The following is a 27,040-nucleotide window of genomic DNA, read 5'->3' on the forward strand; positions in this document are numbered from 1 at the left end:
GGACATTTAGCCCCTAGAGGTGAAACCCCCGGCTCTCTTCCCTGCCCCCTCCTGCCCCTCACCGCCCCAGGTGTCCTCTGACATTGCACCCCCACTCTGCTGCCACGTGTGTACAGTTGGCCCACCCCTTATGTGAGGATTTTGTTGGGGAGGGGTCTGCATGCACAAAACCCAAATCTTGCAAAGTCAAGAACCCCCAGAACCAGTGGCGTAGCGTGGGGGGTGCAGGGGGGGCCAGCCGCACCGGGCGCAACATCTGGGGTTAGGGCAAATCCACGGGTTAGGGGGCGCAAATCCACGGGTTAGGGGGCGCAAATTACTTGCCTTGCCCCGGGTGCTGACAACCCACGCTACGCCACTGCCCAGAACTGCCCCTGCGCCCAGCGAGGGAAAGGGCTGCTTTCTGGGCTCTGGGAACATTTCCCGAGCCCTGTAAGCAAGAAAAGCTCTCTGGGTGGACAAGCGGAAGCAGAATAATAAGTAAACGGAAAGCAGGAACCGTGGGCTCCCCCTGTTCTCCATTTATTCGTTTATCTCCCCCTTTGTTGCAAATGACCTATCATTGCAGCCCTTCCAGGCACACTTTTCAGAAGCCAACCGCTGACGCCCAGGGCCATCCCATGACATTGTGGCACCTGATGCGAATGACAAAATGACGCCCCCTCCTCTCTAGGGAAGAAGGGAAGGGGCAAGCATCTCGATCAGGAAGAAGGAGGGAATAAAGATCCTCATCAGGATCTGCTGCCCTGCACCCCAAGGGTCATCTAGTCCAACCCCCCTTCAATGCAGGAATCTCAACTAAAGCCCATCCAGCCTCTTTTCGGAAACCTCCATGGAAGGAGAGTCCACCACCTTCTAAAGGAATCGGTTCAACCATCAAACAGCTCCTACTCTCAGAAAGTCCTTCCTGATGTTTGGTTGATGGTTTAACAATATACAGTGGTCCCTTGGTTCTCAAACTTAATCCGTTCCGGAAGTCCGTTCCAAAACCAAAGCATTCCAAAACCAAGGCGTGCTTTCCCATAGAAAGGAATGCAAAAGGGATTAATCCGTTCCAGACTTTTAATAACAATCCCCAAAGCAGCAATTTAACATGAATAGTATTATCTAATGAGACTATTGATCCATAAAATGAAAGCAATAAACAATGTGCTGCAGTCACACAATCAGTCAGTAGCTGAACTGCGTTCCACACAGACACACACACACACACACAGCCACAAAAACACAAAATACATAGCAAAAACAGACAGACCTCCGCGTAACACTCCAAACAGAAGTGTGGCACTCAAATCGGAAGAGTAACACTCAAAAAGGAGCATGTTCAACTTCCGGAAAAAGTTCGCAAACCAGAACACTTCCTTCCGGGTTTGCAATGTTTGGGTTCCAAGTTGTTTGAGAACCAAGGCATTTGAGAACCAAGGTACCACTGTATTCTCCCTGCTTTTACTGATCCTGATAGCAGCATGGGTTAGATGTGCGAATGCTCTTTCGACCTCTTTGACTGGAGATTCATTTCCCCCGTTTTTGGACATGGTGCAAATGCTGCCCCCCCAGGCAGATCACCTTTACAAGCACCCCTGCATTTATTCCTGCATCGCAAGGGGTTGGACTAGATGGCCCTCAGGGTCCCTTCCAGCTCTACAATTCCTTGATCCCAGAAAAGCCCAGCCAGGCAGCAGGGCAGCAGCTCAGAGTAGGAGACGGGAGGCAACAATCTGTCTGTGGGGCATCCCTCCCTTTGGTGGGGCTTCTCTTCCCTGGGGGAGCCATGGGAGCAGGTGGCCAGGTTCCTCCTCTCCCAGCAAGGGGCCTCCACCTGCTGCAGCTCCTCCCCACCTGCTCCTGGCCAAGGGGGAGGCTGCGGAAGCCAAGAGCCATTATCTGGATTCTGTCCCCAGATGAAGCCACAGGGGAAGAGAGCAGAAGGAGCTTTGAAGGCTGGAGGAGTGGGGGCTGAAGACTCCCTTGCTTCCTCACCAGCTGGGGTGGAGGAGAGGAGAAGTCCTCTGCTCAGTTGCAGCTGGAGATGTCAGAGGATAAACGAGGCCCTGCCCTGCTCCCTCCCCTCCCAGGCAGAAGCTCATCCATCCAGGAGAAGGAGGACCTGCCTGGTGAGTCAAGGCTAGCCAGTCCTTCCTCACTGCTGTATCGCTTGGAGAACAAGGAATTTCATTTTGCCCTCAAAATTAAGCACTAAAACTGAACCAAGGAATGGAAGCTGATTGAACAGTTGAGGGTGGTGGGTCTGCTTAGCCTGGAGGAGACTGAGAGATGGCATGAGAGCCATCTTCAGGTATCTGAAGGGCCGTCACATGGAAGCTGGAGCAAGCTTGCCTTCTTCTGCTCCGGAAGGGAAGACCCAAATCAACGGATTAAAATGGCAATAAAGAAGATTCCGACTAAACTTTAGGAAGGGCAAGAGCTGTTTGACAGTGGAACAGACCGGTGGTCTCTCCTTCCTTGGAGGTTTTTAAGCAGAGGTTGGGTGGCCACAAGTCAGGGGTTCTGTAGCTGTGGTTCCTGCATTGCGGGGGGCTGGACTCAATGTCTCCACGGGATCCTTTCCATCTCTACAATTCTATGAAATCCAACTTGTGAATCGTCAGGCTGAGGACGGAACGGACTGAGGCCGCTCTTTCCATTCCGCCAACCTGCCCAGTTCCTTCCATTCTGCCTTCCTCTCTCAGAAGCTACCCTCTTCCAGACTCCACCTCGGCGGGTTGTGAAATCATGGAGACAACCAAGACATTCCAGGTTGCTGAACCCGCCTCTGCCAACCAGAGTGCCTTCCACCCGGCTTCGTTCGTCCTTCTTGGCATCCCAGGCCTGGAGGCGTATCACGGCTGGATTGCCCTCCTCTTCTGCCTGATGTACATCATGGCCCTTTGGGGCAACTCTTGCCTGCTGTACATCATCGCCACCGAGCGCAGCCTCCACCAGCCCATGTACCTCTTCCTGGCCCTGCTGGCTCTGGCAGACCTGGCCTTGTCCTCCTCCACTGTGCCCAAAACCCTGAGCGTCCTCCTCTCCCTCTCCAAGGAGATCTCCTTCCAGGCCTGCCTGGCCCAGATGTTCTTCACCCACCTCAGCTTCATCGCGGAGTCCACCATCCTGCTCGCCATGGCCTTTGACCGCTACGTTGCCATCTGCCGGCCGCTGCGCTACGCTGCTATCCTCACCCGCCCCGCCATCGTGAGGGTCGGGCTGGCAGCTCTCGCCAGGGGCTTCTGCGTGATGCTCCCCACAGTCTTCCTCCTCCAGAGGCTGCCGTACTGTGGGCACCGGGCGATGCCTCACTCTTACTGCGAGCACATGGGCGTCGCTCGCATGGCCTGTGCAGACATTGGCGTCAACATCTGGTACGGCTTGGCGACCACCCTTTTGTCTCCCGGCCTGGACGTGGTCCTCATTGCCGTCTCCTACACTCTGATCCTCAGGGCGGTTTTCCGTCTCCCATCCAAGGATGCCCGCCTCAAGGCCATCGGGACGTGCGGCTCCCACCTGTGCGTCATAGTCTTGTTCTACACCCCTGCCTTCTTCTCTTTCTTTGCCCACCGCTTTAGCCACGGCACCATCCCTCAGCACCTTCTCATTCTCCTGGCCAACATCTACCAGCTCCTCCCTCCTGTCCTGAACCCCGTGGTCTATGCAGTCAAGACCAAATGCATCCGGGAGAGGCTGGCTCAGGCCCTCTGGAAAGCGGGGAAGCGGTGCTGAGCTTGGGGTGCTGAGCTTGGGGTCCCTGGAAGGGTGGGTGTCTGTTTTGTTTGTTTATTTTATTCATTCGTTGGAAGCATTGGAGGGAGTGAACCAGGTGGAGTATCTTCCAACTCTACAGTTGGGTGATTCTGTGATTCAGTGCCCTGTTCTGCCCCCTAAAATGAGGGAATGGGTTTTGCCTGGAAAATAACAGGAAAGTCTGATGCAGCAGCAGAAAAAAACAAACTCTAACAACTCAAAGCTATTCTAGGCTGTATCAACAGAAGTCTAGTGTCCAGATCAAGGGAAGTAATATTCCTGTTCTATTCTGCCTTGGTCAGACCACACCTGGAGCACGGTGTCCAGTTCTGGGTACCACAATTTAAGAAGGATCTTGACAAGCTGGAACGTGTGCAGAGGAGGGTGACCACAATGATCAAGGGTCTGGAAACTAAGCCTTATGAAGAACGGTTGAAGGAGCTGGGTATGTTTAGTCTGGAAAAGAGGAAACTGAGAGGAGACGCAGTAGCCACCTTCAAATATCTGATGGGCTGCCAGATGAAGATGAGGTGTTGGGCACTGTGTTCAGTTTAGAAGGTGTGCAGTGGAGGGCAACCAAGATGACTGAGGGTCTGGAAACCAAGTCTTATGAAGAACTGTTCAAGAAGCTGTGTATGTTTAGCCTGGAGGTGAGAGGACGACCATTTTCTTAAGGGCTTTTGCATGGAACATGGAGCAAGTCTGTGTTCTCCTTGGACGGTAGGACTTAAACCCATGACTTCAAGTTGCAAGAAATGAGATTCTGACACCAGGAAGAATTTCTGTTGGTAAGAGTCATTTGACAGTTTAACAACATCCCCTTGGATGGTCATTTGTCTTGGGTGCTTTAGCTGAGATTCTGGCATTGCAGGGGGCTGGACTAGATGATCCTTGGCATCCCTTTCCAACTCTAGAATCCAATGCTTCTATGATTTCTTTTGCTGCTTTCTCCCATCTCAGACTCTTACTGCTGAGTGTTGAGAGATGGGTATTGGGGGTGGTATCCTTGGAAACTCTGAATCAATGAATCCCCACATTTTGTCCTGGGGTAGATAAGCCCAAAGAGGAGGTCTGGGTATGCGGTAGTCCTTAGAGTGTCAGACTAGGCCCAGAATTCCCATTCTTGAGCACCCCTCATTTCTCTCAGCTCAACCTCGCTCACCAGGTTGTTGTGAGGCCAAAAGGGGGTGAGGAAAAGATGCCTGCATTCAGCCCTGAGCAATTGGGAGGAAAATGTCACTTGTGTGTGTGTGAGAGAGAGAGAGGGATAAGGGCTTTATCTGAGCATTTGGGTCTAGTTCAAAGCAGAGCTTCTGGAGAGGGGAAAAAGCATTTTGGTGAATGGGAAGAACTCAGAGACGGCTCTTTTGTCATGAATGTGTCTGTTGTAGGGGAATTAGAGATTAAAACACATGAGGATGCTTGGCCAGAGGAAGAAATGGCCTGAAGAAGAAGAAGAAGAAGAAGAAGAAGAAGAAGAAGAAGAAGAGGAGGAGTTTGGATTTGATATCCCGCTTTATCACTACCTGAAGGAGTCTCAGAGCGGCTAACCATCTCCTTTTCCCTTCCTCCCCCACAACAAACACTCTGTGAGGTGAGTGGGGCTGAGAGACTTCAGAGAAGTGTGACTGGCCCAAGGTCACCCAGCAGCTGCAGGTGGAGGAGCGGAGACGCGAACCCGGTTCCCCAGATTACGAGTCTACCGCTCTTAACCGCTACACCACACTGGCTCTCAGCTGACAAGAGCTTGGCATGCTGCTTCTACGGGCGACTCCCAGTGCTTTCTGAAAATGCAGGGAGAGGCCATAACCCAGGGGCAGCTGATGCTTGCTTGGTTATTTACTCCTGACATTTATAGTCCACTCTGTGGCCAAAAGGGGTCATGGAATCATAGAAGTCCCTATTTCCACCAGACGGAGAGGTATGTCAGGGCAGCCGGCACTTTGATGCAACAGCCACGTGGCATCCATTAAGAGGGACCGCTGCCCAATCGACTGTTTCAGCCCACTCCCCAGCCTGGTGCCAATGCCACGCAGCCCACAGTGTTTGCGCAACACACAAGTTACGACAGCCATCCTTGGTCTGAGTCTCACGTGACGAGTTACTAGCAGAGCAGGTTGGCCTTGCAAGAGCCAAGAGATCCAGAAACTTAATCGTAGACCTGTAAGGGACTCCAGGGGTCATCTAGTCCAGCCCCCTGCTATGCAGGAATCTCAGCTGAAGCATCCCTGGCAGTTGGCCATCCAACCTCTGTTTAAAAACCTCTGAGGAAGGAGAGTGCACAATTTCTCGAGGAAGACCATTCCACTGTCAAATGGCTCTTTGTGGCTGCTTATGACATGAAGACCACCATAAACAGATTTGCCCTCTGTTGCAGACCCCCCCTCCCAATCATTCAGTTTGTACAAACACAACACACACACGACATACGCGACATTTCTGTTATAAATTCATAGTAAATCAACCGTACATCGGATTTACACCGGTCCACGTTTATTTTGCTCCATGAAGGAAGGACTATTAAAGGGGGATGGTTTGATACAGGATGGCCATAATTCCTTAAGCGTACCAACACGTATCAGGAGCCCTACCCAGTTGGCATGACAACCTGGGTGGTCCCAGACAGAAGACCATCAAAGTCACAAAGGACTTGCATATGGGAGTGGAGTCAACACGGACTGGAACAAAGGACAATGATCAGATCTTCCCTCTGGGGGCAGGAAACTGCAAACTCCCCTTTGTCCTCTGTAAATGACTCATGGGGAGGGGGAAAGGAGGAACCAGCCAGGTGACAAGATACTCAGGTTACTGTCACAACTCCTCCCTCAACCCCTCCTTTTTGTGATGTGTCAATGATGTAGTCATGATGTAGTTGTGATGTAGTTCTAGGGGTGTAGCTTGGGGGATTAGTAACTAATAAAAGTTGGGTTCTCTTTTGTTCAGGGCTTCCATCTTGTTCCACCTGGTGGCAGGTGGGAGTCCTGTCTTGACAGTCTTCAATAAAGACCAAGCCTACTGGCTGCTGTTTTGCTCTGGTCTTCCTGGCTGGTGTCCTTGTTTTTTTATCCAAGGGAGCCCTCGGATTTCTCTGTTAACACCTCCCTACTTCCCACCAGGCATCAGCAGGGTTGAAACACAGTCAGCAGCAAAGCGAAAGGAAATCAGCCCTCAGTCTTGATGAGCAACATGTGGATATTTTCACCCCCTCCCATTGCGAGAATCTCCTGACTTAAATGTTTTCAGAAAGGAGGCGGCAGAAACTGCTCTTCGCTTCTTCCGCTCCTGCCTGACTCTGTGGGAGTCTGTGTGTTATCTCTGTAGTGATTAGATGGCTGAGTGAGAGCTGTAACACTCATGCAGTCTAGTTATCTCTTTTAGTTTTTAGTTTGCAGTAGCTTTTAGAAAATAAAGACGTTATGCTTCACAGCAATCTTCCGTGTTGTTCATGCTCTGCTGAGTTTGGTGCTCACAATGGACAGTTGTGAGTCCAGTGCACTTAGACCTGCTTTCCAGGCATGGAAGGTCTCTGGAAGTGCTCCCCAGTTGCCTAGCCCAGTCGGGGCAGAAGAAGTTATTGAGCCCAGTCGTTGGCACCGGCTCAAAGGCGTACTGACACAACACACGATCTAGGCAGATTACTTTTTTTGCCCATCCTTAAGCTGTATGTGCTCCTGTTGCACGGTCCCAGCTCCTGCCAACCTAGCAGTTCGAAAGCACACCAAAAAGTGCAAGTAGATAAATAGGTATCTAGGAGCATGCTTGTTTTCTCCTGCTCTGCAGGGTAGGACTCAAACCCCTAGCTTCAAGTTCCAAAAAAGGAGATTCCGGCTAAACAACAGGGAAAACATTCTGACAGTAAGAGTTGTTTGAGAGTGGAACAGACTCCCTCGGGAAGTTATGGACTCTCCTCCCTTGGAGGTTTTTAAGCAGAGGTTGGAAGGTCCTCTGCCATGCATGCTTTAGCTGAGATTCCTGCATTTCAAGGGGATGGACTAGAGGACCCTTGGGTCCCTTCCAACTCTACAGTTCTATGATTCTATATCCCAGTTTGATCACCGAGATAATCCAGAGGAGCACAGTAAATTGTCCCCCGTGGTGCAGATGACCCAAACTGGCCTCAACCAGAATTTGGGCATTTAGTGTCCCTGCTCCGACACGGTGGGAAATGTTTCCTGGTGAGATTCAGGAGGCAACCTCACTCCCACTCCCCTCTAAAATTAAACTAAATGAATAAAACACTCTGAGACGCAGTGCCAAATCTCATTTAGTATTTTTTGCTGGCAATTTAAGTTATTTTTCAGTGGAAAACAGTTTTTTGGGGGGTTTTTTTACATATTATATTTAGGACAGTTTACAAGTCAATATATGTAGCATAACCTTTATCATTTATACAGTGATGAAAATAACATAAAATAATACCAATACCATAATGCAACAGTGCATGTTCTCTGGGAATTTATGATTCCAAAACATAATAAAAAATGACTATTATTCAATAGATGACGTTTGCTAATTATTTTTTATTTCCTGTGATAGTAAGTTTTGATAATGTTACTACACTCCAGATTCTTTCAAACCAAAGACTGAAGTTGCTGTGCCTCTGAGAGAGCTATTTTTGCTGCAAACAGTACAGTATTCATTTATCAAATGTATAACAAACTAACAAAATATTCCAACAATTCAAAGAAAGAAAGAAGGAACGAGGGGGGTGGGGAGAGACCCAAACAAACTCTGTCATGTAAATCCACCATCTTTACTTTGGGCTTTCAGGCTCCTCTTGAAGATTGAGAATGGTCAGGCTGAGTTGGTAGAAACTCTTCATCTCCCAGATGTCCTCTGACCCTAATGGCAGCCAGGGTGAGACCTTTAGAGGAATGTTCAGCAGAATCCTTCCACGGCCTTTCAAGAAAGACTCAAGCAGTAGACTTTGTCATTTGTTCCCTGTGCCATATGAACACCCTTGAAATCGTCTCGGGTGGTTACCCATTTGCATGGCTCCTGACCAGCCTGGGTCAACCTGCTGCAGCCCTCCATATGTTTTTGTACAATAGCCCCCATCATGCTGACTGTGGCTGATGGGAGTTGTAGTCAAAAACAGCTTCAGGGTACCAGGTGTGCAATGTCTGCTCTAGGTGGTTCTGCTAAATCTGGCACACAGACAGATCGGTCACTTGGTTCTGCTCATAGCCACTGCTGTCCCTGGGACCAAATGAGCCCATTTCCTCCTGAGCAGCTTCCAAAGACTGTCCTGGATCTCCTTAGTCCTCATGCCATAAATGATGGGGTTGAGGATCCAGGGAAGAAACAGGTATATTGCGCTGAGCAGGTTGTGGACATCCTGGCTGGCTGACTTAGCTAAGCGGAAGACAAGAGAGGAGACAAGGCTGCAAGAGTAGACTGTAAGGATGACCATGAGGTGGGTGCCACAGGTGTGGAAGGCCTTGTGTCGGGTGTGGCCAGAGCTCATCTGCATGGATACCTGGAGGATGCAGCCATAAGAACCCAGGAGGAAACAAAAGTCAAAGATGATGGTGATGGTTCTTGCTGCCAGGCCTACAATCTTGTTCCTGGAGATGTCACCACAGGACAACTTCATGAGGGCCATGTGCTCACAGGCAAAATGCCCAATGGTGTTGGACCGGCAAAACCTCACCTGGGAAGCCAGGATTACCACTGGGCCCACTACAGCCAGACTCCGGGCAAGAGCGACCAGTGTCAATATCACCAGGAGCTTCTTCGTCATGATGTCTGTGTAATGCAGAGGGTGACAAATGGCCACATACCTGTCCAAAGCCATCAGGAGGAGAACATTGCAGTCCAACATGAGGACAAAGTAGAGGAAGAACATCTGGACCAGGCACTCCGTCAGGGAGATGTGGCTGACTCCGAGAAGGAAGCTGAGGAGCATCTTGGGAAGGATGACGGTGGAGCCACAGAGGTTGACTGCGAAGAGCAAAGCAATCAGGACATACATGGGCGAATGGAGACTGTGATCTGTCCTCACAGTGTAGATCAGGATGGAGTTCCCTGCAACAATCATGAGGTAAAGGCAGAAGAAAGGGATGGCGAGGAGATATCTGGACTCTTGGAGGCCTGGGAAGGCGAGCAGAAGGAAGTCTGTGTAGGAGACGTTGGCTGTTCCATTCTGGTCCCCTCCAGCCATCTTGGCAATGATTGGAGATAGCAATCCTTAGATCTGAAAAGAGGGAAGAGAGGAACATTTTACTCATTTTTTTACAATCTGTGGGTAGTATGGCAGCAGTGACCATTCCTGGACTGGGAGAGCTTCACCACAGTAGTTCAAACACTGGCAACTTTAAGACTGGATCAGTGCAACAGATTCTATATGGAGCTCCCCTTGTGCTGGATTCAGAAGGTGCAGTTTGTGCAGAATGCTGCAGCACAAATGCTTAGAGTGAGACCCTGTCACCTTTTAGCACCTCTGCTCAGAGCTCTGCACTGGCTGCCAATTGGTTACAAGACCAAGTTCCAGGTGTTACTATCTGTACTTAAAGACCTTTCCAGTTTGGGACCTGTTTGCTTCTGGATTTGCCTTACCGTATAGGAATCTACTTAATACCTGTTCTGCAGCTGTAAGAAATAAATCTTTTAAAGTGTGGCATCACCTCCCCTCTGGAGCTCCCTGTGTTTAGACATTAGGCGGGCACCTTCACTGCTAAAAAAAATTCTGTTCAAGGCAAGCCTCTCCAGATATGTGCATGTTGTTGTGTTTTAATCTCTTTTTGCTTACTTTTGATTTTAATTGCCTTTTGAATCATTTAATTGCCTTTTGTTAATCATTTTACTGCTTTTTTGGTAAATTGCTGAGAGGTTTTATTACAGTCAAGCAGTTTGTTAATGTTGTGAAAGGAATAAGGGGGAAAATATTTCATCTGTTAGGAGCACATGAAGTTGTTTCGTCCCTTTACCTCAATATTGCCCACACTGACTCAGGGGCGAACGAAGGCCAACCGATATCCGGGATGGTGCAAACCGCCGGCTGCGCACACGTCGCGCCACTACGTACAATGCATGTGTGGTGTCACTACGTAGGGCGCATGTGTGGCATCGGGCATGTGTTGTACATAGAGGTTTGCTGCCAGTGCCCCTCGAACGCCGTACGGACGGTGGCGGGATCCTCTGATCGTGGCTGCAGTCGCGAATGGAGGATCCTCCATATGCGACTGCGGCATATAGAAATAAAAGACACTAGAAATAAAAGGCAAGATGGCGCCACAATGAAAGGGAAGGGAAGGTATCTTGCGGGTAAAAGGGATCATTCCCAAGCAGCAAAAAAAGGAGAGAGCTAGGCTTGAACTCAGGATCAGTCCCCATCTGTAAAATGGGAGCAGCAGCCTGAGCCAGTTCCAGACAGTTGCGATTTTCAGGTGGGGTTCAATTAAATACTGGCAAATTCAGGTTGTGTAGTTAAAGGTGGTTTGGCTTTCCTGTGCAACAAACCCCACTCCCTGCAAAATAACCAGACTTTTTGGGGTGAGGATTGTGACAGGAACATGCCTTGGAGAGAGAGAGAGAGAGAGAGAGAGAGAGAGAGAGAGAGAGAGAGAGAGAGAGAGAGAGGTGGGAGGCAGGTAGCAATTGCTTGTAAGGACCAAAGATGCGATCTGTCTTTGCAGCAGAGCTCTGCTTATCACCAGATGAATGTATTTCCTCCCGGTCTTGTGTAGGCATCCTACATTATATTGTTCTGCCCACCCAAACCTCCTTGAGCTGCAAGTGAGATTCTGGGGGTTCCAGGCACTCACTCAGGGGTTGTGTTTCCTTTGGGGAGCAAGCACAGCAGAGCCTGGGGTGTCTTTTATGGTATGTGGCTTATTTACACAAATATACAGCCTATACCTATATAGGGAAAGTGCAGAGCACTCACATTCCAAGAGCGTCCTGTTCCTCCCATGGCTGCAACCTCAGATGCCAAGAGACCCCAAACATCATGTCTGACTCTCTCTGCAGCATAAAACTGCCGGCCTCATGCTCTGCTCCCTCCTGCCCGCCCAGCTTGCAAAAGTGACCCTTCACCCCTGTTCACTTGCCTCCTTGCCCACTGCAGTCCTGTCCCTCCCTCCTGAAATTCTGGCCTTTTCTCTCTGCTATCTCTCCACTCAAGGAGGGGCTAGAGCATGTGACTCTTCATCTCAGGTTTGTGGCAATGGGTCCCAGGCTGGGCAAGACTTCTGCATTGCAGGGGATGGAATTAGATGGCCCTTGTGGTCAATTCTATGATTCCATTGAAGTGTGGACAAAATAGACTCTTAAAACACTTAAGAAGTCAACCCAGGAGGCAGAGCAGAGCCATCCTGGCTAACAGCCATCGACAGGAAGGAAGTGGTGCAACATCCCTAGGCAAGCTCACTTCCCTCCCCTCTTTTTCTCCACAACTGTCCTCCTTACATCTTCCTCCAGATTCTCCCCTAAATCCACATCAGATCAGCTCTTCTTGAAAGAGGGTGCCCAGAACAGAATGTGGGCTTTCCAGACTCTGTCCAACTTGGAGCCTTGTAAGTCTTGCATAAGGCAACCTGGATAATGTAACACCTAAAACAGCAGCCCAGCATCCTAGTTTGACTCAGCCACCTTCCTTACCTCGTCCTCTTCCATTTCAGCATCTGCCTTTAGGGACAGATGCTGCAGTTTTACCTACCTTGATGCTCTGAGAAGCATCTAAGGGCCCAGCAGGGTCTGAAGGATGCTGTTGTGCCCGACAGGATTAAGTAAGCTCAGCTCTGTTCTCAGAGGAGTCCCAGGCAAGATGGTTCCCTCTTGGGAGCCATAATTGATGGAGTCCATTTTTAGCCTCCAGTTGGGAATTGGCACAGCTCTATCACTCTTGGGCAGGAGATGATGGTCAGGTCATAGCCAAGTCGTCCAAGCACTACAGATGAAGAAGACACACAAAATTCTACCTTATGCCCTCAGAGCCAAGTTATTCTCAAAGTGGGAATCTTCCTCATGTAGCCAAACCTGTTAGGAGTCATTCTGCAAAGAAACAGAAAAGATGATTGTAACTTTAAGAGCTGTTTCTGTGAGTTCTGGGAGTGGTTTTCTAGGCTGATTGGGTACAGCTGGTGATGACTACAAAAGGAGAAGTTGCAGTTTGAATTTGCCTGCAGAGAGAGAACACCCACATGCTTTGTGTTTGTTGTTTTTGTACAGCTGTAATAAAACTTTGTTTGAGTGTTTAACACCAGTCTTGTGGTCTCATGGTTATGTCTGCCACCAGAAGAAAAAAACCCTTTTACAGGTTATGGGCCCAGTCCTGAGTGGGCAGAGACAGAGCGTGGAAAAGGACCCAGAGACTGGAAGCGACTCAGCGTTTCTCAAGCAGCTAGCTGTGTGAAGGCAGGGAGTGTCTGTTTGAGACCAGGAGCCAAACAATTCTTCAAGCCACGTGTGAGTAAAGACTGAGTGGAAAGCTGAAAGCAACCACCTAATCACAACTGCCTAATTAAAATACTAAAATCCCTGCCCTTGTTGACATCTGCCCTCACCCTGAATTCTGCCACCCCCTCCTCATATTAACCATTGTCCTTATTTGGTCAATGCCTCCATGCCTTTTTCTGTTGACGTAAGCCATGCTCTAACCACCTGCTGTTCCAGTTACAAGTGTAAGTGAGTTCTATGTCTTTTGAAGCCAAGAGGACAGAGCCACATCCTTTTTTAAATATATATATAATTTTTATTTATTTTCCATTTAATGTTATACATTCACACCGTCATTATCCACTATACAGCCCTGGCTCTTTAGAGCCTATTGACTTCCTTCCCTCCTGCCTCATAGTTTTTGAAATTAACCTTTATATCATTGCAATTTATACGTTTTCCAATTCTAATTAGACTTATTACAGAATGTCTCAAGATTTAAATAAATATAAAAAGGAAGAAAGTTTCTCATTACAAATCTTCTGACAACCCTACTAGTGGTGTTAATTGCTTACAAGGATCTTTCAAATATCGTATAAATTTACTCCAATCCTTTTGGAACACTTGATCATGCTGGTTTCGGATTTTTCCTGTCAGCTTCGCCAGTTCTGCGAAGTCTATCATCTTCATCTGCCACTCTTCTTTCATCAGTACTTCTTGCTGTTTCCCTATTTGGTCCATCTCAAATCAGTTACCCATATGACCTAGAAGCACCTCTTGCCCAATACTTCCCTGGCCATCGGGTTAATATGACTGCCAAGAACGTGAATTTATTTAAAGATAACTATGAAAAATGTTGGATGGAAGTGAAAAAGGATTTAGAAATATGGTCAAATTTGAAGCTTTCATTGCTAGGCCGTATTGCTGTGATAAAAATGAATGTATTGCCAAGAATGTTGTTTCTGTTTCAAACACTGCAAATTTTGGATAAAATGGACTGTTTCAAGAAGTGGCAGAGAGATATTTCTAGATTTGTCTGGCAGGGCAAGAAGCCCAGAATAAAATTTAAAATATTAACTGATGCAAAAGAAAGAGGTGGATTTGCCCTGCCAGACCTTAAACTTTACTATGAATCAGCTGCATTTTGCTGGCTGAAAGAATGGCTGCTTCTTGAAAACACTGACATTTTGGATTTAGAAGGTTTCAATAATGTATTTGGGTGGCATGCATATTTGTGGTATGATAAGGTCAAAGCACATAAAGCGTTTAAAAACCATATTGTCAGGAAAGCATTGTTTAATGTCTGGACAAGACATAAGGACCTACTTGAAAATAAAACCCCAAGGTGGTTGTCACCGATGGAAGCGAAGGCTCAGAAAAAGCTCAATATGGAGGCCAAATGGCTGAAATATTGGGAAATTTTGGAACAAGAGGGAGATAAATTAAAATTGCAGAGCTTTGAAAAACTAAAAAATAAAGTGCGAGATTGGCTTCATTATTATCAAATAATGGAGGCATACAATTTGGACAAGAAAATTGGCTTCCAGGTGGAAAAATCAAAATTGGAAACAGAACTGTTAGATCCCAAAACTAAGACTCTGTCAAGGATGTATAATCTGCTGCTGAAATGGAATACTCAGGATGAAACGGTGAAATCTGCCATGATTAAATGGGCACAAGATGTTGGACATAACATTATGTTGGCTGACTGGGAACAGTTATGACCACAGGTATGAAGTTTACGGCATGTAACGCCTTAAGAGAGAATATTATGAAAATGATATACAAGTGGTACATGACACCAGTCAAGCTTGCAAAAATATATTATTTGCCTGATAATAAATGCTGGAAATGTAAAGAAACTGAAGGTACATTCTTTCACCTTTGGTGGACGTGCCCAAGGATTAAGGCTTTCTGGGAGATGATCTATAATGAAATGAAAAAGGTATTTAAATATACCTTCCTGAAGAAACCAGAGGCCTTTCTCCTGGGTATAGTCGGCCAATTGGTGCCAAAGAAGGATAGAACTTTCTTTATGTATGCAACAACAGCAGCAAGAATACTCATCGCAAAGTATTGGAAGACACAAGATTTACCCACCCGGGAAGAATGGCAGATGAAGGTGATGGATTACATGGAACTGGCAGAAATGACTGGCAGAATCCGAGACCAGGGAGAAGAGTCGGTGGAGGAAGATTGGAAGAAATTTAAAGACTATTTGCAGAAACATTGTAAAATTAAGAAATGTTAGAAGGATGCTGGAATGAAGTTATGTGGTTTTAGCAGTAATGTTACAAAGGGGTATGTAAAAATGGATTGTTAACAGGTGAGAATGTAAAGTTACAATATATTAAGATAAATTATTAAGATAAAAACAAAGATGGGAAGGATTTGCTGAATTAACTGAACTAGAATTAACTGAATTAATTGAACTAGAACACAAAAAAGGGAGGTGTGAGGAGGTCAAGGAAACAAGCAAATGAAAGATAAGATGTGGAAAAATTGACTTGTTTTTAATTGTTTTATTTTTCTGTATTTTTCTGTATTTTGCATTTTTGTTTTATTTTATTTTTTACTTTTGTAATTCTTTGAAATTTTAATAAATATTATTTTAAAAAAAATACTTCCCTGGCCATCTTTCAGAAGAAGTGTGCTGGTGGCAGTGGCGGACGTTGGCCTTTCAAATTTCAGCATAGCCTTGCGTGATGCCAAAATTCTCTGCCCCCCATCTCCTGCCTTGCATTCTAATAGTTGTGGCACCCCCTTTTGGCTTGGCGCCCAGTGTGGGTGAACTGGTTGCTCTCTTCTAAATCTGCCTCCGCTGGTGGTGACTGACTGGGAAAGAGATCTTGGGGTTTTGGCTGACAGCTCAGTGAATATGTTGGCTTGGCATGTGGCACATTTAACTCAGAGGCAAAGAAGCCAGAAATAATAGGATCTGGACAAGAGAGTGTTGCTGTGACCCCCCTCAGAGGCAACAACTTTGAAAGGCACTTTCGGGACAAAATTCAGATTCAGGTGACATAGTCAGAGCAAATCGAGTGGGGGCATCCAGGGAACAGTCTGAGCCAGTATTATCCTTATTATTTGGAAACACATTTCCTTCCCTTTTGAAAATAGTCTAAATAAAGAAGACAGTTTTTAATATTGGTAGTCCTTGCTTGGTGCTTTGAGATTTGTCAACCAAAGAGCCACTTAATTGTCCCAGGTCCCAGTTGGGTTGGGAGATCCCTCAAGGTGTCTGAAATATGCAGCATAAATACCTCACCGAGAGGCCGAAGCCAACATTTGCTTAGGAGGGGGCATTGCTGCCTTGGTAAGCTGAATGTGCAACCATTCCTAAGGAGGCAGCATTTTGGGCTGTTGTGCGAAGTCAGTGTTCCACAGAGCAAGGCATGCGGCAAGTTGTCTCCTTTGCAATGGTGCAGTGAGCTGGGGTTGTTTCTGACTGTGGAATCTTCCATGCAGTTCTGAGCATGCTGTTGCCACTGCAAAATGCTACCCAACGCAGCTAACAAGGCTCGCCTTGCTCCTTGCTCTGGGTTCCCTGACATTTATTTGGAAAATGGTGACTGTAATGCCCCGAGAAAGGTAAGTGCTAAAGGAAGCAGAGGCTGTATTTCCTGACAGGAGGGGAAAGATTGGTGGCCTGGCCAGCAGGAGATAACTGTACCGTGTTGAAGATTTCCAGGAGAGGACAGAGAGGAGTGGAAGAACATTTGGACGCTGGTGGAGAGGAAAGCATGGTGTATACAGCATGCCTGGATAGATCAGTTGGTTAGAGTGTGGTGCTGATAATGACAAGGTTGCAGGTTCATTCCCCATATAGCACAACTGCACATCCCTGCATTGCAGGCGTTTGGGCTCCTCAGGGTCACTTCCAACTCTACAATTCTATGATCATTTAGATGAGCCTTTCTCAGCCGTGGGACTCTTCCAACTCTCCAATTCCTTGATTCTATGTAGCCACCCACCTGATTTGACAATTTTTACAATGCAGCTTACTGAACATACCAAAATATTCACTGAGAGGAGAAATACATTTAAATAAGCATTAAAATATGCATATAAATACATAGTTCGAGATGGAATTTTGATATAAACATATATCAAACATATATAATTTGATATAAAATAAACAGATCTTTATTGCATTTATTACATTTCTATACCACCTTTATCTTCCAAGGATCTCGAAGCGGCTTCCATGGTTCTTCCCCCCTCCCCCCATTTCATCCTCACAACAGCCCTGTGAGGTAGGTGAGGCGAAGAGATGGGGCTTGACCCAAGTGAGCTTCATGACCGAGTGGGGATGAACGTGGAAGTGAAATGGAATCATGGGTAAAAACATGTGAAAGTGACAAAGATGGACTGAGATACTCAGGTCTGCCAATTCTAATCTGGAGATTTTCCTAGAGGAAGAGACTCCCAGGTGTCCTCCGAAAGAGCAGACTTGGGTGTCCAAAACACCTGAGGGCTGATCGCTTACCCCAAGGTGGAGAGATCCAAAACCAGTGACCTTACCACAACTGCTTCATTTATTCACTCAGATAGTTCTTCTTTCTGCTTCTAACAGCCACCCACTCTAGAGAGGTGACTCCACCCTTCCCATGTAACTGAGGTCTGGCAGACAGCCAAGTTTGGCCCTGGGTGTATAGAACTTTCCAGTATCAGAAAAAGAAGGGATAACAACCGTTACGAGATCCACTCACATAACGGGACCTCCACTTCCCCTCTTCATAGAATTGTAGAGTTGGAAGGGACACAAGGAAAGAGAGTCCACCACCTTCAGAGGGAGACCGTTCCCCTGTTGAACAACTCTTCACCAAAGGAACAGCAGCTTTGGACACAAGCCTATATCTTAATGCCTGGGATGTATAGATAACCTATCTGTAGAAACATTTTCTTAGACTCCCTAAAAATGCTATACTACAACTGTATAGGGTTCTGTTGCTAAGTATAACCATCTGAATGTTCATCCATCTTCATTTGTTTCCAGTCACATGGAATGATGATTCCTCCCGTGGTGCATTGGTAAGATGCCGGCCTTCTACAATGCCTGTGTCAGCCCATCCACCTTCTCCCTCACGGGCATCCCTCAGCTGGAAGCTGCCCATGTCTGGATCTCCATCCCTTTCTGCTCCATGTACATCATGGCCGTGGTGGGCAACTGCACCATCCTCTTCATCATCCGGGCCGAGCCCAACCTCCACGAGCCCATGTACCTCTTCCTCTCCATGTTGGCCATCATCGACTTGGTCCTCTCCTCTTCCACCATGCCCAAGCTGCTCAGCATCTTCTGGTTGGGCAACAAGGACATTGCCTTTCACTCTTGCCTCCTCCAGATGTTTGTCATCCACTCTTTTGCCACCATTGAATCTGGGATCTTTCTGGCGATGGCCTTTGACCGCTACGTGGCCATATGCACCCCGTTGAGGCACGGGACTATCCTGACCCATTCGGTGGTGGCCAAGATCGGGCTGGCCGCTGCTCTGCGGGGCTTCCTATACATCGCTCCACTGCCTCTTCTTGCCAATCGATACACCTACTACCACACCAACATCATTGCACACTCCTACTGTGAGCACATGGCTGTAGTGATGCTCTCCTGTGAGGACATCTCCATCAGCAACATCTATGGTGTAACAATTGGCTTCCTGGTACTCATAATTGATTCTACGTTCATTGGGTTGTCCTATGTCCTCATCTTCCGGGCGGTAATGAGCTTGTCTACCACGGAGGCCCGCCTTAAGACCTTCAGCACTTGCACCTCACACATTTGTGCCATCTTGATCTTCTACATTCCCATCGTTGTCTCCTCCCTGATACATCGGTTTGGGCACAATGTGGCTCCTGCAGCTCACATCCTCCTGGCCAACTTCTATCTCATCTTCCCTCCCGTCTTGAATCCCATTGTGTATGCCGTCCGGACAAAAGAGATCCGGAGGAGGCTGGCCAAGATGCTGTTGTGGTCCAGAGGTGGTCTTGAGTAAGCCTCACAGTTGCTCCTTATGTGAGGTTTATTCCCCTCTTTCTTTGGCTGAAACATGAATTGAATAGCATCAATCAGAAGGCCATGGGAATCACTCAGTTAGCTCAATGCAGAGAGTCTTTTATCAAAATCACTTGCAGGTATAGATGGGCAAATTTGTTGACACTGGTTTCTCTCAGTTTGTCATCTTTTCAATGTAAAATTCAGCTCTCCACATTTCCACATCTGTTTGCAATTTAGGTTTTTGCAATTTTGCATTTAGGAAGCCATATAATGTTAACCAGCCAAAGGCATGGCTAATAAGAAATGTTTTTGCCTGTTGCCTAAAGATATGCAACAAAGGCACCAGGTGAGAACTTGCCCTGTTCTTGTGTTGCCACCCACCGGACGTCTCACAGAGGAGGCACATGAAGAAGAGCATCCTATGGAGAAAGGTGGTCCTTGAGGTATTGCGGTCCTGAGCCATTTAAGTCTCATTCAATGTTCATTGAATATCTGCCATCACCAGGAGCGGGCCAAGCAATTTTGCTGCCCAACACAAAGGTCAAGAAGATGCGTTGCCTATTCTGTGCACAAAATTGGACCAGAGTAGTAGTTTACTCTTACTTGACCACTGGAATGGGACAGTCCTTCACTGACCCCAAGAGTAACAGGCTAACTTAGGGGCTGCAGGGCAGACCACATGGCACACATCTGTAGCCACTTTCTGCCCCTCAGAATTTGTTGCCTGAGGCAACTGCTTCATGCTTGAGCCGGCCCTGGTCATTGTCTAAGCTCCCTGCAAACAAATCAGACTAGATGCTCATTAAACAGGTTGCTGATTCCAAGGATTGAGGAATCAGGTTTGTTGCACTTGACCTCTGGTGAGCTGTTGAACAAAGCCTGTGCTTTTCTGTATCTGTTTGGGATCCAGAGAGCTGAAGGAGGCCTCTACTGCAACCTCCATCTGCCCACAGGCTTTGGTCATCTTGGAGACCGCTATTGGGGAACACTTATCGCCTTCTGAGAAACATAAGCTCTCCTCTTCAGAATCCTGGGCCAGCAAGGCAACAGCATCTCTCAGCATTTCAAGGTTGATCCTTGAGATTGTTGAGGAGCAAAGAGGGGGTCCTGCTGGAGCTGTGAGCTCACTAACCATTGGAAGCATAGTTTAAGTGTAGCTTCTTAACTTTCTCTTTCTCTCTCTTATTTTTTCTCTCCCTTCCCTTCCTTCGTTTGTTCCCCCCTTCTCTCTCTCTTTCTCTCTCTCTTTTGCATCTGGATTAATGTTTTAGTTCAGACCAAAAAAAAAAAAAAAGACATTTGACAATAAAGTATAGTCAATCATAGGGGATGGAGCATATTTACTTAGTGAATAATATCACACTTGAGTCTTTTGAACTGTTGTTTTATTATTTATTGTTATTATTATTTATTACATTTGTATACCACCCTATACCTGCAGTTCCTCCTAGCTTACTATTGTGTTTTGTGAGATACAGTGCTATTTTTATATAAAAAGAGGGGCTGGAACTCAACATGAATGCTTCTCTTGTTCTCTTTTAATGGCAATGGCACCCATCTGAGAGGTGCCAGAACTGAGTTCTGGCTGAGAAAAAGCCCCGGTGAGATAAGTTTGAATTGAAGAGAACGTAAACCTTATTTTTGGGAAGACCATTTATCTTGATCGCTGTAGTTCCTGAATAATAAATGTACTGTACAGGAGATGCTCATTGTCTGTTCACAGGGGGTGATGATGGAATCCGTGTGTGTAAACAGGGTAGGAGAAGTGGAGGGAGGAGAAGGCATGGAAGTGGGGAGTAATCACTGGTGAGTAGAATTGCTTAATAGACACTGAAATGAAGAATGCCTGTGTGTATTGCTGAAAGGGTTTAACTGGAAGACGTCACTGAAGCAAAAGAAAAGCAAGAAGAGCTCTCTGAGCTCCTTGATGGGTTTGATAATAAGAGAAAGAGAAAACAGCTCCAGACCAAAGGGAGGTTCTAAGGAGAGAGAGACCTTGGATTCTAGGTCTGTTTGGAATTGTCTGTTATTTCTCAGATGCTGAGCTTGTGATGGACAGCACAAGATATTGTGTGGAATGATTTGGATGCATTTTTTGATGTGTTTGTTCTGAAGAAAGTTCTGCAAGTAAAGCTTTGAACTATCGAATGGGTATAGACAATGTTTTATTCCAAAATAAAACTTCCAGTCTCTTCAAGCTGTGCAGTCTTAATATCTGCAATATTCCCTGTGCAAGGGAGAGATAAAGAAAGCAAGGAGGAGAGCAGAAGGGGAAAGGGGTGAAGGTTAAAATGGGGCTGTTGAAGGGGTTGCAAAATAGGGGGGATTAGGAGGCACCCCCAGTTGTGAAAGCAGGGGCATGCAAGGGCTTAAGGACAGGCAGGGATGTTGGCATCATAGCTGGGTGGAAGGCAGGGCCATCCCACCCATGAGACAAGGTGAGGTGGCTGCCTCGGGTGGCAGGATCCATGGGACAGCAGATCTGGCCTCCAAGGAAAGCACTGCCTGCTGTTGCCACCACAGCGACAGTGACAGCTGCACCACACTCCTTGGAAGCCAGATCTGTCGTCTCCTTGGCAGTATCCCATGCTGAGTCTACAGTGATATCTTGGTAAATAGGAGGTTCTGCTGGTCTCCTCCCACCCTTGTTCCCAGTGTAGATCTTTATCCCCCCCCCACCTTCTTCCTGAGGTACTGTAGATGTTTTGTTTCTTCTTCTTCCAAAGCAACTACTCTATTACGAACTTAAAAATGGAAAGCGTAATGCTGGTGGTCAACAAAAGAGGTTCAAAGACTCTTTCAATGCAAATCTTTTAAAAAAAAAAGTAGTATAAACACGGACAATTGGGAAACAGTGGCCTGTGAGTGCTCCAATTGGAGAACAGCCTTTACCAAAGGTGTCATGGGCTTTGTAGATGCTCAAACTCAGGGCGAAAGAGAGAAAAGTAATAGAGGAAGGCACACTTGGCAAACCCTCACCGTTATCAACTCCTGCCCAGAAACCAATGTCCCCACTGTGGAAGGAGGTGTGGATCCAGAATTGGCCTCCAGTCACTTACGGATTCACTGTTAAGACCATGTTCATGGAAAACAACCTTACTCGGCTACGAGGGATCGCCAAAGAAGAAGAGAATCATAGGGTTGGAAGGGTCATCTAGTCCAACCCCCTGCAGTGCAGGAATCTCAACCAAAGTATCCATGACAGATGACCATCCAATCTCTGTTTAAAAGCCTTGCGTTTTGACAATAGGAGCAGTTATACAGTGGAATGGACTCCTTTGGAAAGTGATGGACTTTCCTTCCATGGAGGTTTTACAGCAGAGGTTGGAAGGCCATCTGCCATGGATGTTTTCGTGGTGATTCCTACATTGCAGGGAGTAGGACTTGATGGCACTAGAGGTCACTTACAACACCACAATTAAATGATTCTCTGATTCTGCCCAATATGAGTTCTTTGATGGCAAGTGAGACTTTGCTTCCAGGTAAAACTCTTTTCACATTCTAGGCACTGATAGAGTTTTTCCCCGCTGTGAATTCTTTGATGGGAAGTGAGATGGGCTCTCTGATTAAAGCTCTTTTCACATTCTAGGCACTGATAGAGTTTTCCCCCAGTGTGAATTCTTTGATGGGAAGTGAGATGGGCTCTCTGATTAAAGCTCTTTTCACATTCAAAGCACTGATATGGCTTCTCCCCAGTGTGAATTCTTTGATGGGAAGTGAGATGGGAGCTATGACGGAAGCTCTTTCCACATTTCATACACTGATAGGGTTTCTCCCCTGTATGAATTCTTTGATGGGAAGTAAGATTGACCTTCTTACTGAAGCTCTTTCCACATTCCACACACTGATAGGGTTTCTCCCCTGTATGAATTAGTTGATGAGAAGAGAGAATCTTCTTGTCACGGAAGCTCTTTCCACATTCAAAGCACTGATAAAGCTTCTCCCCAGTGTGAATTCTTTGATGGGAAGTGAGATGCGAGCTATGACTGAAGCTCTTTCCACATTCAATGCACTGATATGGTTTCTCCCCTGTATGAATTCTTTGATGGGAAGTAAGATTGTTGTTCCTACTGAAGCTCTTTCCACATTCCACACACTGATAGGGTTTCTCCCCTGTATGAATTCTTTGATGCTTAGTGAGAGAGGAGCTCTCCCTGAAGCTCTTTCCACATTCCACACACTGATAGGGTTTCTCCCCTGTGTGAATTCTTTCATGGGAAGTGAGACTGCCCCTGTGATTGAATATCTTTCCACACTCTTGACACTGAAATTGTTTCTCCCCCCTGTGAATTCTCTGATGGGAAGTGAGGCTTTCCTTCCCCCTGAAGCTCTTTCCACGTTCCGCACACTGATATGGTTTCTGTGCATGAATTCTTTGATCACAAGTGAGATGGGCTCTCTTACTGAAACCTTTTCCACAATCTTGGTATTTAAATGGTTTTTCTGCACTGTGAATTCTCTGATGCTGACAGAATTCTTTCCTTGTACTAAAGCTCTTCCCACATTCCAAGCAGTGATATGGTTTCTCCCCTGTATGATTTTTTTTATGGGAGCTGAGATTTTCCTTCTGCGTGAATCTCTTTTCACAATCTTGGCACTTAAATGGTTTCTCCCCACTGTGACATTTCTGTTGGGAAGTGAGATTTTCCTTCTGACTGAAGTTCTTCCCACATTCCAAACACTGATAGTATTTCCTCAAAATGGGATTTCTTTGAGGAGAAGTGGAATGGGAGCGTTGACTGAAGCCCTTTCCACACTCCAAATATTTATGTGGCTTCTCCACGTTGGGAATTTTGTTCTTGATTTCCATTTCATCACTATCTGCAATGAAGAGAGAAAAAGATTGAAGCCTCGGGAAGAAATACAGCCCCCAAGTATTGAACAATGCTAATTAATGCTTGCGGTAGCAGAAGAAATGAAGGGAATTAGATGTGAGTTCATTGCCTTTATCGACAGACTTTAACAGATTTATGGGAACCTTAGATTTTAAAAGCCTAGTTCTTCTCTGGGATGGATTTCTTTTGACCCCATCATGGAATCGCCTCCATCTCCAATGCCAGTCATCTCTTTGGTCAACCCAAGACTGAGAGGAGCAAAATAAAAACAGAAAACCTGACAGAAGCTACTTCAACTACCCTAACTCCAAAGCTGACATTTAAAATGGCCAGGGCAGTTCAGACCAGCCTGATAATTGTTTGAAAAAGTATAACTGTCGGAAGAACATTCAGGGAGAAGACAGTTGACAGTCTTCCATTCAAGGTGAGCTGTGGGGGTCTTATAAGTTCCGTCACAATCTGGGAGGTTCATCACATAGATACTCATTTTGAATTTCCAGGCAAATATGACGATCCCACAGGGAGCCTTACCAAGAGAGGCCACGATCCCACGATTCTCCTCCATGACGTCCTTATGCAGAGCTCTCTGGTCAGGATCCAGCAACGCCCACTCCTCGTCCGTGAAACAAACAGCGACATCTTCAAAGCACACTGGACCCTAAAAGAAAAAGGGAAATGTCCTCCTCTGAGACAGCAGAAATATGATCTGCTACACAATGCTCTGTTGTTTCCTTCCTCTTAATTGCTGTGTTTTTTTAAAGTGATTCTTTTGCTTCCCACTTTAATAATGGAAGCTTCTTTTAACAAAGGAATTCTTTTATTAGGCATTTATTTTATTGCCCCCTCTACTCTCCCCATGCACTGTTCTGGGGAGGGAACGTCAAGGGGAGGAGTGGAGGGCAGTTCTCTTTGTGCTGCTGATGGGGCTGGCTAGGGGAATCCTGGCCACTGCTGGTTATGGTTTCTCCAAAGCGTAGAAGCCTATTTTAGCAGTCCATGGTCAATGTAGAAATAAAGCAGTAACTGCAAATGAATCCTACTGGCAACATTCAGAAGACTGGTATGACAGAGTTATATGGGCAGGAAATCCCACAGTTCACAGCTGGAGTTAACTCTTTATCAGCAAGAACACGGTACAGTGGTACCTCAGGTTAATAACTTAATTCGTTCCGGAGGTCTGTTCTTAACCTGCAACTGTTCTTAACCTGAAGCACCACTTTAGCTAATGGGGCCTCCTGCTGCTGCCGCACCGCCGGAGCAAGATTTCTGTTCTCATCCTGAAGCAAAGTTTTTAACCTGAAGCACTATTTCTGTGTATGTAACCCGAAGTACCACTTTATTCACAGACTTGGCTGAGTTTCAGGCCTAATGAGAACAGCAGCTCATTCCCTGAGTCTCTTCCTCCACAAAAGCAGCTGCTGAGAGTGAAGGCCCCCGACTCCCCACAGCTTTCTAAGCCCCCTCCTCTCTGGGGTTTCTGACAAGTGATCAAACAGTGTGCAGCCTGCCTTTGCTCCTCCATTGTCAGACGTCTCCTGGCTCTGAGAGACAAGCAGGGAGGGGGGCTTCTGGCAAAAAGAGAGGAAGCCACCGGTGGCTCCTCCTTCTCCTGACTCACCTCTGCCTCTCGACCTTCCTCCTCCACTCGCCTCCTTCCTCTTCTGCCTCTGATTCTGCACTGCATTCTGCCTCAGAGTCTCCCAGCTCACTAAGCCCTGTTACCATTTCAGTTTCTGACACCTCCTCTTCCCAGGCTTCTCCCTCTTCTCCCTCTGACCGCTCATCCTTCCTCCACCTCCACTCCTTCGTCTCTGAGCCATCTTCCCTTCCTGGTTCCCCAGCTGCTTCCTCCCACCATTCCTCTGTGCCCAACCAGTCCATGACATTGCTCCATCCCTCAGCCTCTGTCCCCACAAGGCAGCTTCCCCTGACCTGATCTGGTTCCACAGCCGCTGCTTTCCTTCTGCCCCCATGAAAAGGCGGATCAGGAGGTTTTGCCAGCATCATTCTTTCACCTACAAGAGAAAAAAGGTAATCAGGATGCCAGGAGTGCCTGCTTCTCTCACAGGTGAAACAGGGCATCTCTAACTACAGATGGGCCTTTCAGAAAGCCTTTGGACATTTGTGCAAATTTCATGTTAGTTGTGCAAAAATACATCTCCCCTCCGCTGGACCCTTGGTCCCAACTGTCCCTCCCCCTCAAAAAAACAATATGAAAAGAACCCACATATTAGTTGGAAAACCAACAGAATGAGACCAAATGGAGAAAAGCCACCTTCCTCCTTACCCAGTAGCCTCTCTCTGGTGTCCAACGGAGGCCTCTCTGCCTCACAGGAATCCAGGTCCATTTCTGCAAAGAGATCCTTTCCCTGAAAAAGAAATAAGGATTCAAAACAGAGAATGGGGTGAAGGATTAAAAAACGAATGTCAGGGCCAACAGCTTTAAAGGTGTCAGATGTCATTCCATGGATGTCTGCCAAGAAAAAGGATGGACCATCAATGGAGCAATATGAGATGTTCTCCATCGTGTTTGGAGCCCCTCGGAAGTATCCAGAGGAAAGTCTCTCTCACCTGCTTTCTCTCCTCTGCCTGACTCAGGAGGAAACCTTCGGCCAGGGCCACCGCCTGGGAACTGGTCTCCGCTCCACAGTCCCTCACCCAGCTCTCCATCTCCGGTGGAAGGACAGCCAGGAACTGCTCCAAGATCACCAGGTCCAGCATCTCAGCTTTCGTGTGCCTTTCCGGCTTCAGCCATTGATGGCAAAGGTGGTAGAGTCGGCTGCAAACCTCTCGGGGTCCCTTGGCCTCCTGGCAGCAGAACTGCCTCACCTGCTGGCTCTGCACCTCTGAGCAGAGGGTGTCCTCCTCACCCAGGATCTTCTGCACTGGGTTTTCCCAGAATCCCCCACTGCTCCCAGTTTGGTTGGCATGGCCTCTTTCTGCTCCAGCTGGGTCTTGCTCATCCATCTGTGCTCTCAGGAAGCCTCTGAGAGATTGGAAGGAACCCTTTGGTCTTCTGCCAAGTTCTGTCTGTCTGAATGAGAGGCTCTAGCAAATCCTAAAAAGCAAATACATTGTTCTGTTACAGAAT

General features: G+C 47.0%; 3 protein-coding genes across 3 annotated transcripts; 1 reads left to right on the plus strand and 2 right to left on the minus strand.

Moving 5' to 3' along the window:
• Positions 1–2,733: 2,733 nt before the first annotated feature.
• Positions 2,734–20,265, plus strand: LOC310761854 (olfactory receptor 52D1-like; the record flags this gene model as incomplete). The annotated part of the gene is made up of 3 exons (XM_083612051.1): positions 2,734–3,589; positions 18,979–19,108; positions 20,025–20,265. 3 exons carry the CDS (start codon positions 2,734–2,736, stop codon positions 20,263–20,265), a joined length of 1,227 nt encoding a protein of 408 aa, XP_083468177.1.
• LOC310760856 (olfactory receptor 52K1-like) lies at positions 8,909–9,904 on the minus strand (the record flags this gene model as incomplete). The annotated part of the gene is made up of 1 exon (XM_083610066.1): positions 8,909–9,904. One exon carries the CDS (start codon positions 9,902–9,904, stop codon positions 8,909–8,911), a length of 996 nt encoding a protein of 331 aa, XP_083466192.1.
• Positions 20,266–22,278: 2,013 nt separating the features above from the next.
• On the minus strand, positions 22,279–26,995 carry LOC310760743 (uncharacterized protein). The gene is made up of 5 exons (XM_083609869.1): positions 26,521–26,995; positions 26,237–26,318; positions 25,882–25,964; positions 24,481–24,607; positions 22,279–23,935 (listed from the first exon to the last, which is right to left on the minus strand). The coding sequence occupies exons 1-5, from the start codon at positions 26,914–26,916 to the stop codon at positions 22,533–22,535; spliced, it is 2,091 nt and encodes a 696-aa protein (XP_083465995.1). The 5' UTR covers positions 26,917–26,995; the 3' UTR covers positions 22,279–22,532.
• Between the last annotated feature and the right edge of the window lie 45 nt (positions 26,996–27,040).

This window comes from Podarcis filfolensis, assembly GCF_964270895.1.
Source record: "Podarcis filfolensis genome assembly, chromosome: 4".
Classification (NCBI taxonomy): Eukaryota; Metazoa; Chordata; class Lepidosauria; order Squamata; family Lacertidae; genus Podarcis; species Podarcis filfolensis.

Coding starts and splice junctions, on each gene's coding strand:
- LOC310760743 (XM_083609869.1), bottom strand. CDS start 26,916: ATGGATGAGCAAGACCCAGCTGGAGCAGAAAGAGGCCATGCCAACCAA. Junction 26,319..26,520: donor AGGCAGAGGAGAGAAAGCAG/GTGAGAGAGACT, acceptor TTTCTTTTTCAG/GGAAAGGATCTCTTTGCAGA. Junction 25,965..26,236: donor CACCAGAGAGAGGCTACTGG/GTAAGGAGGAAG, acceptor TTTCTCTTGTAG/GTGAAAGAATGATGCTGGCA.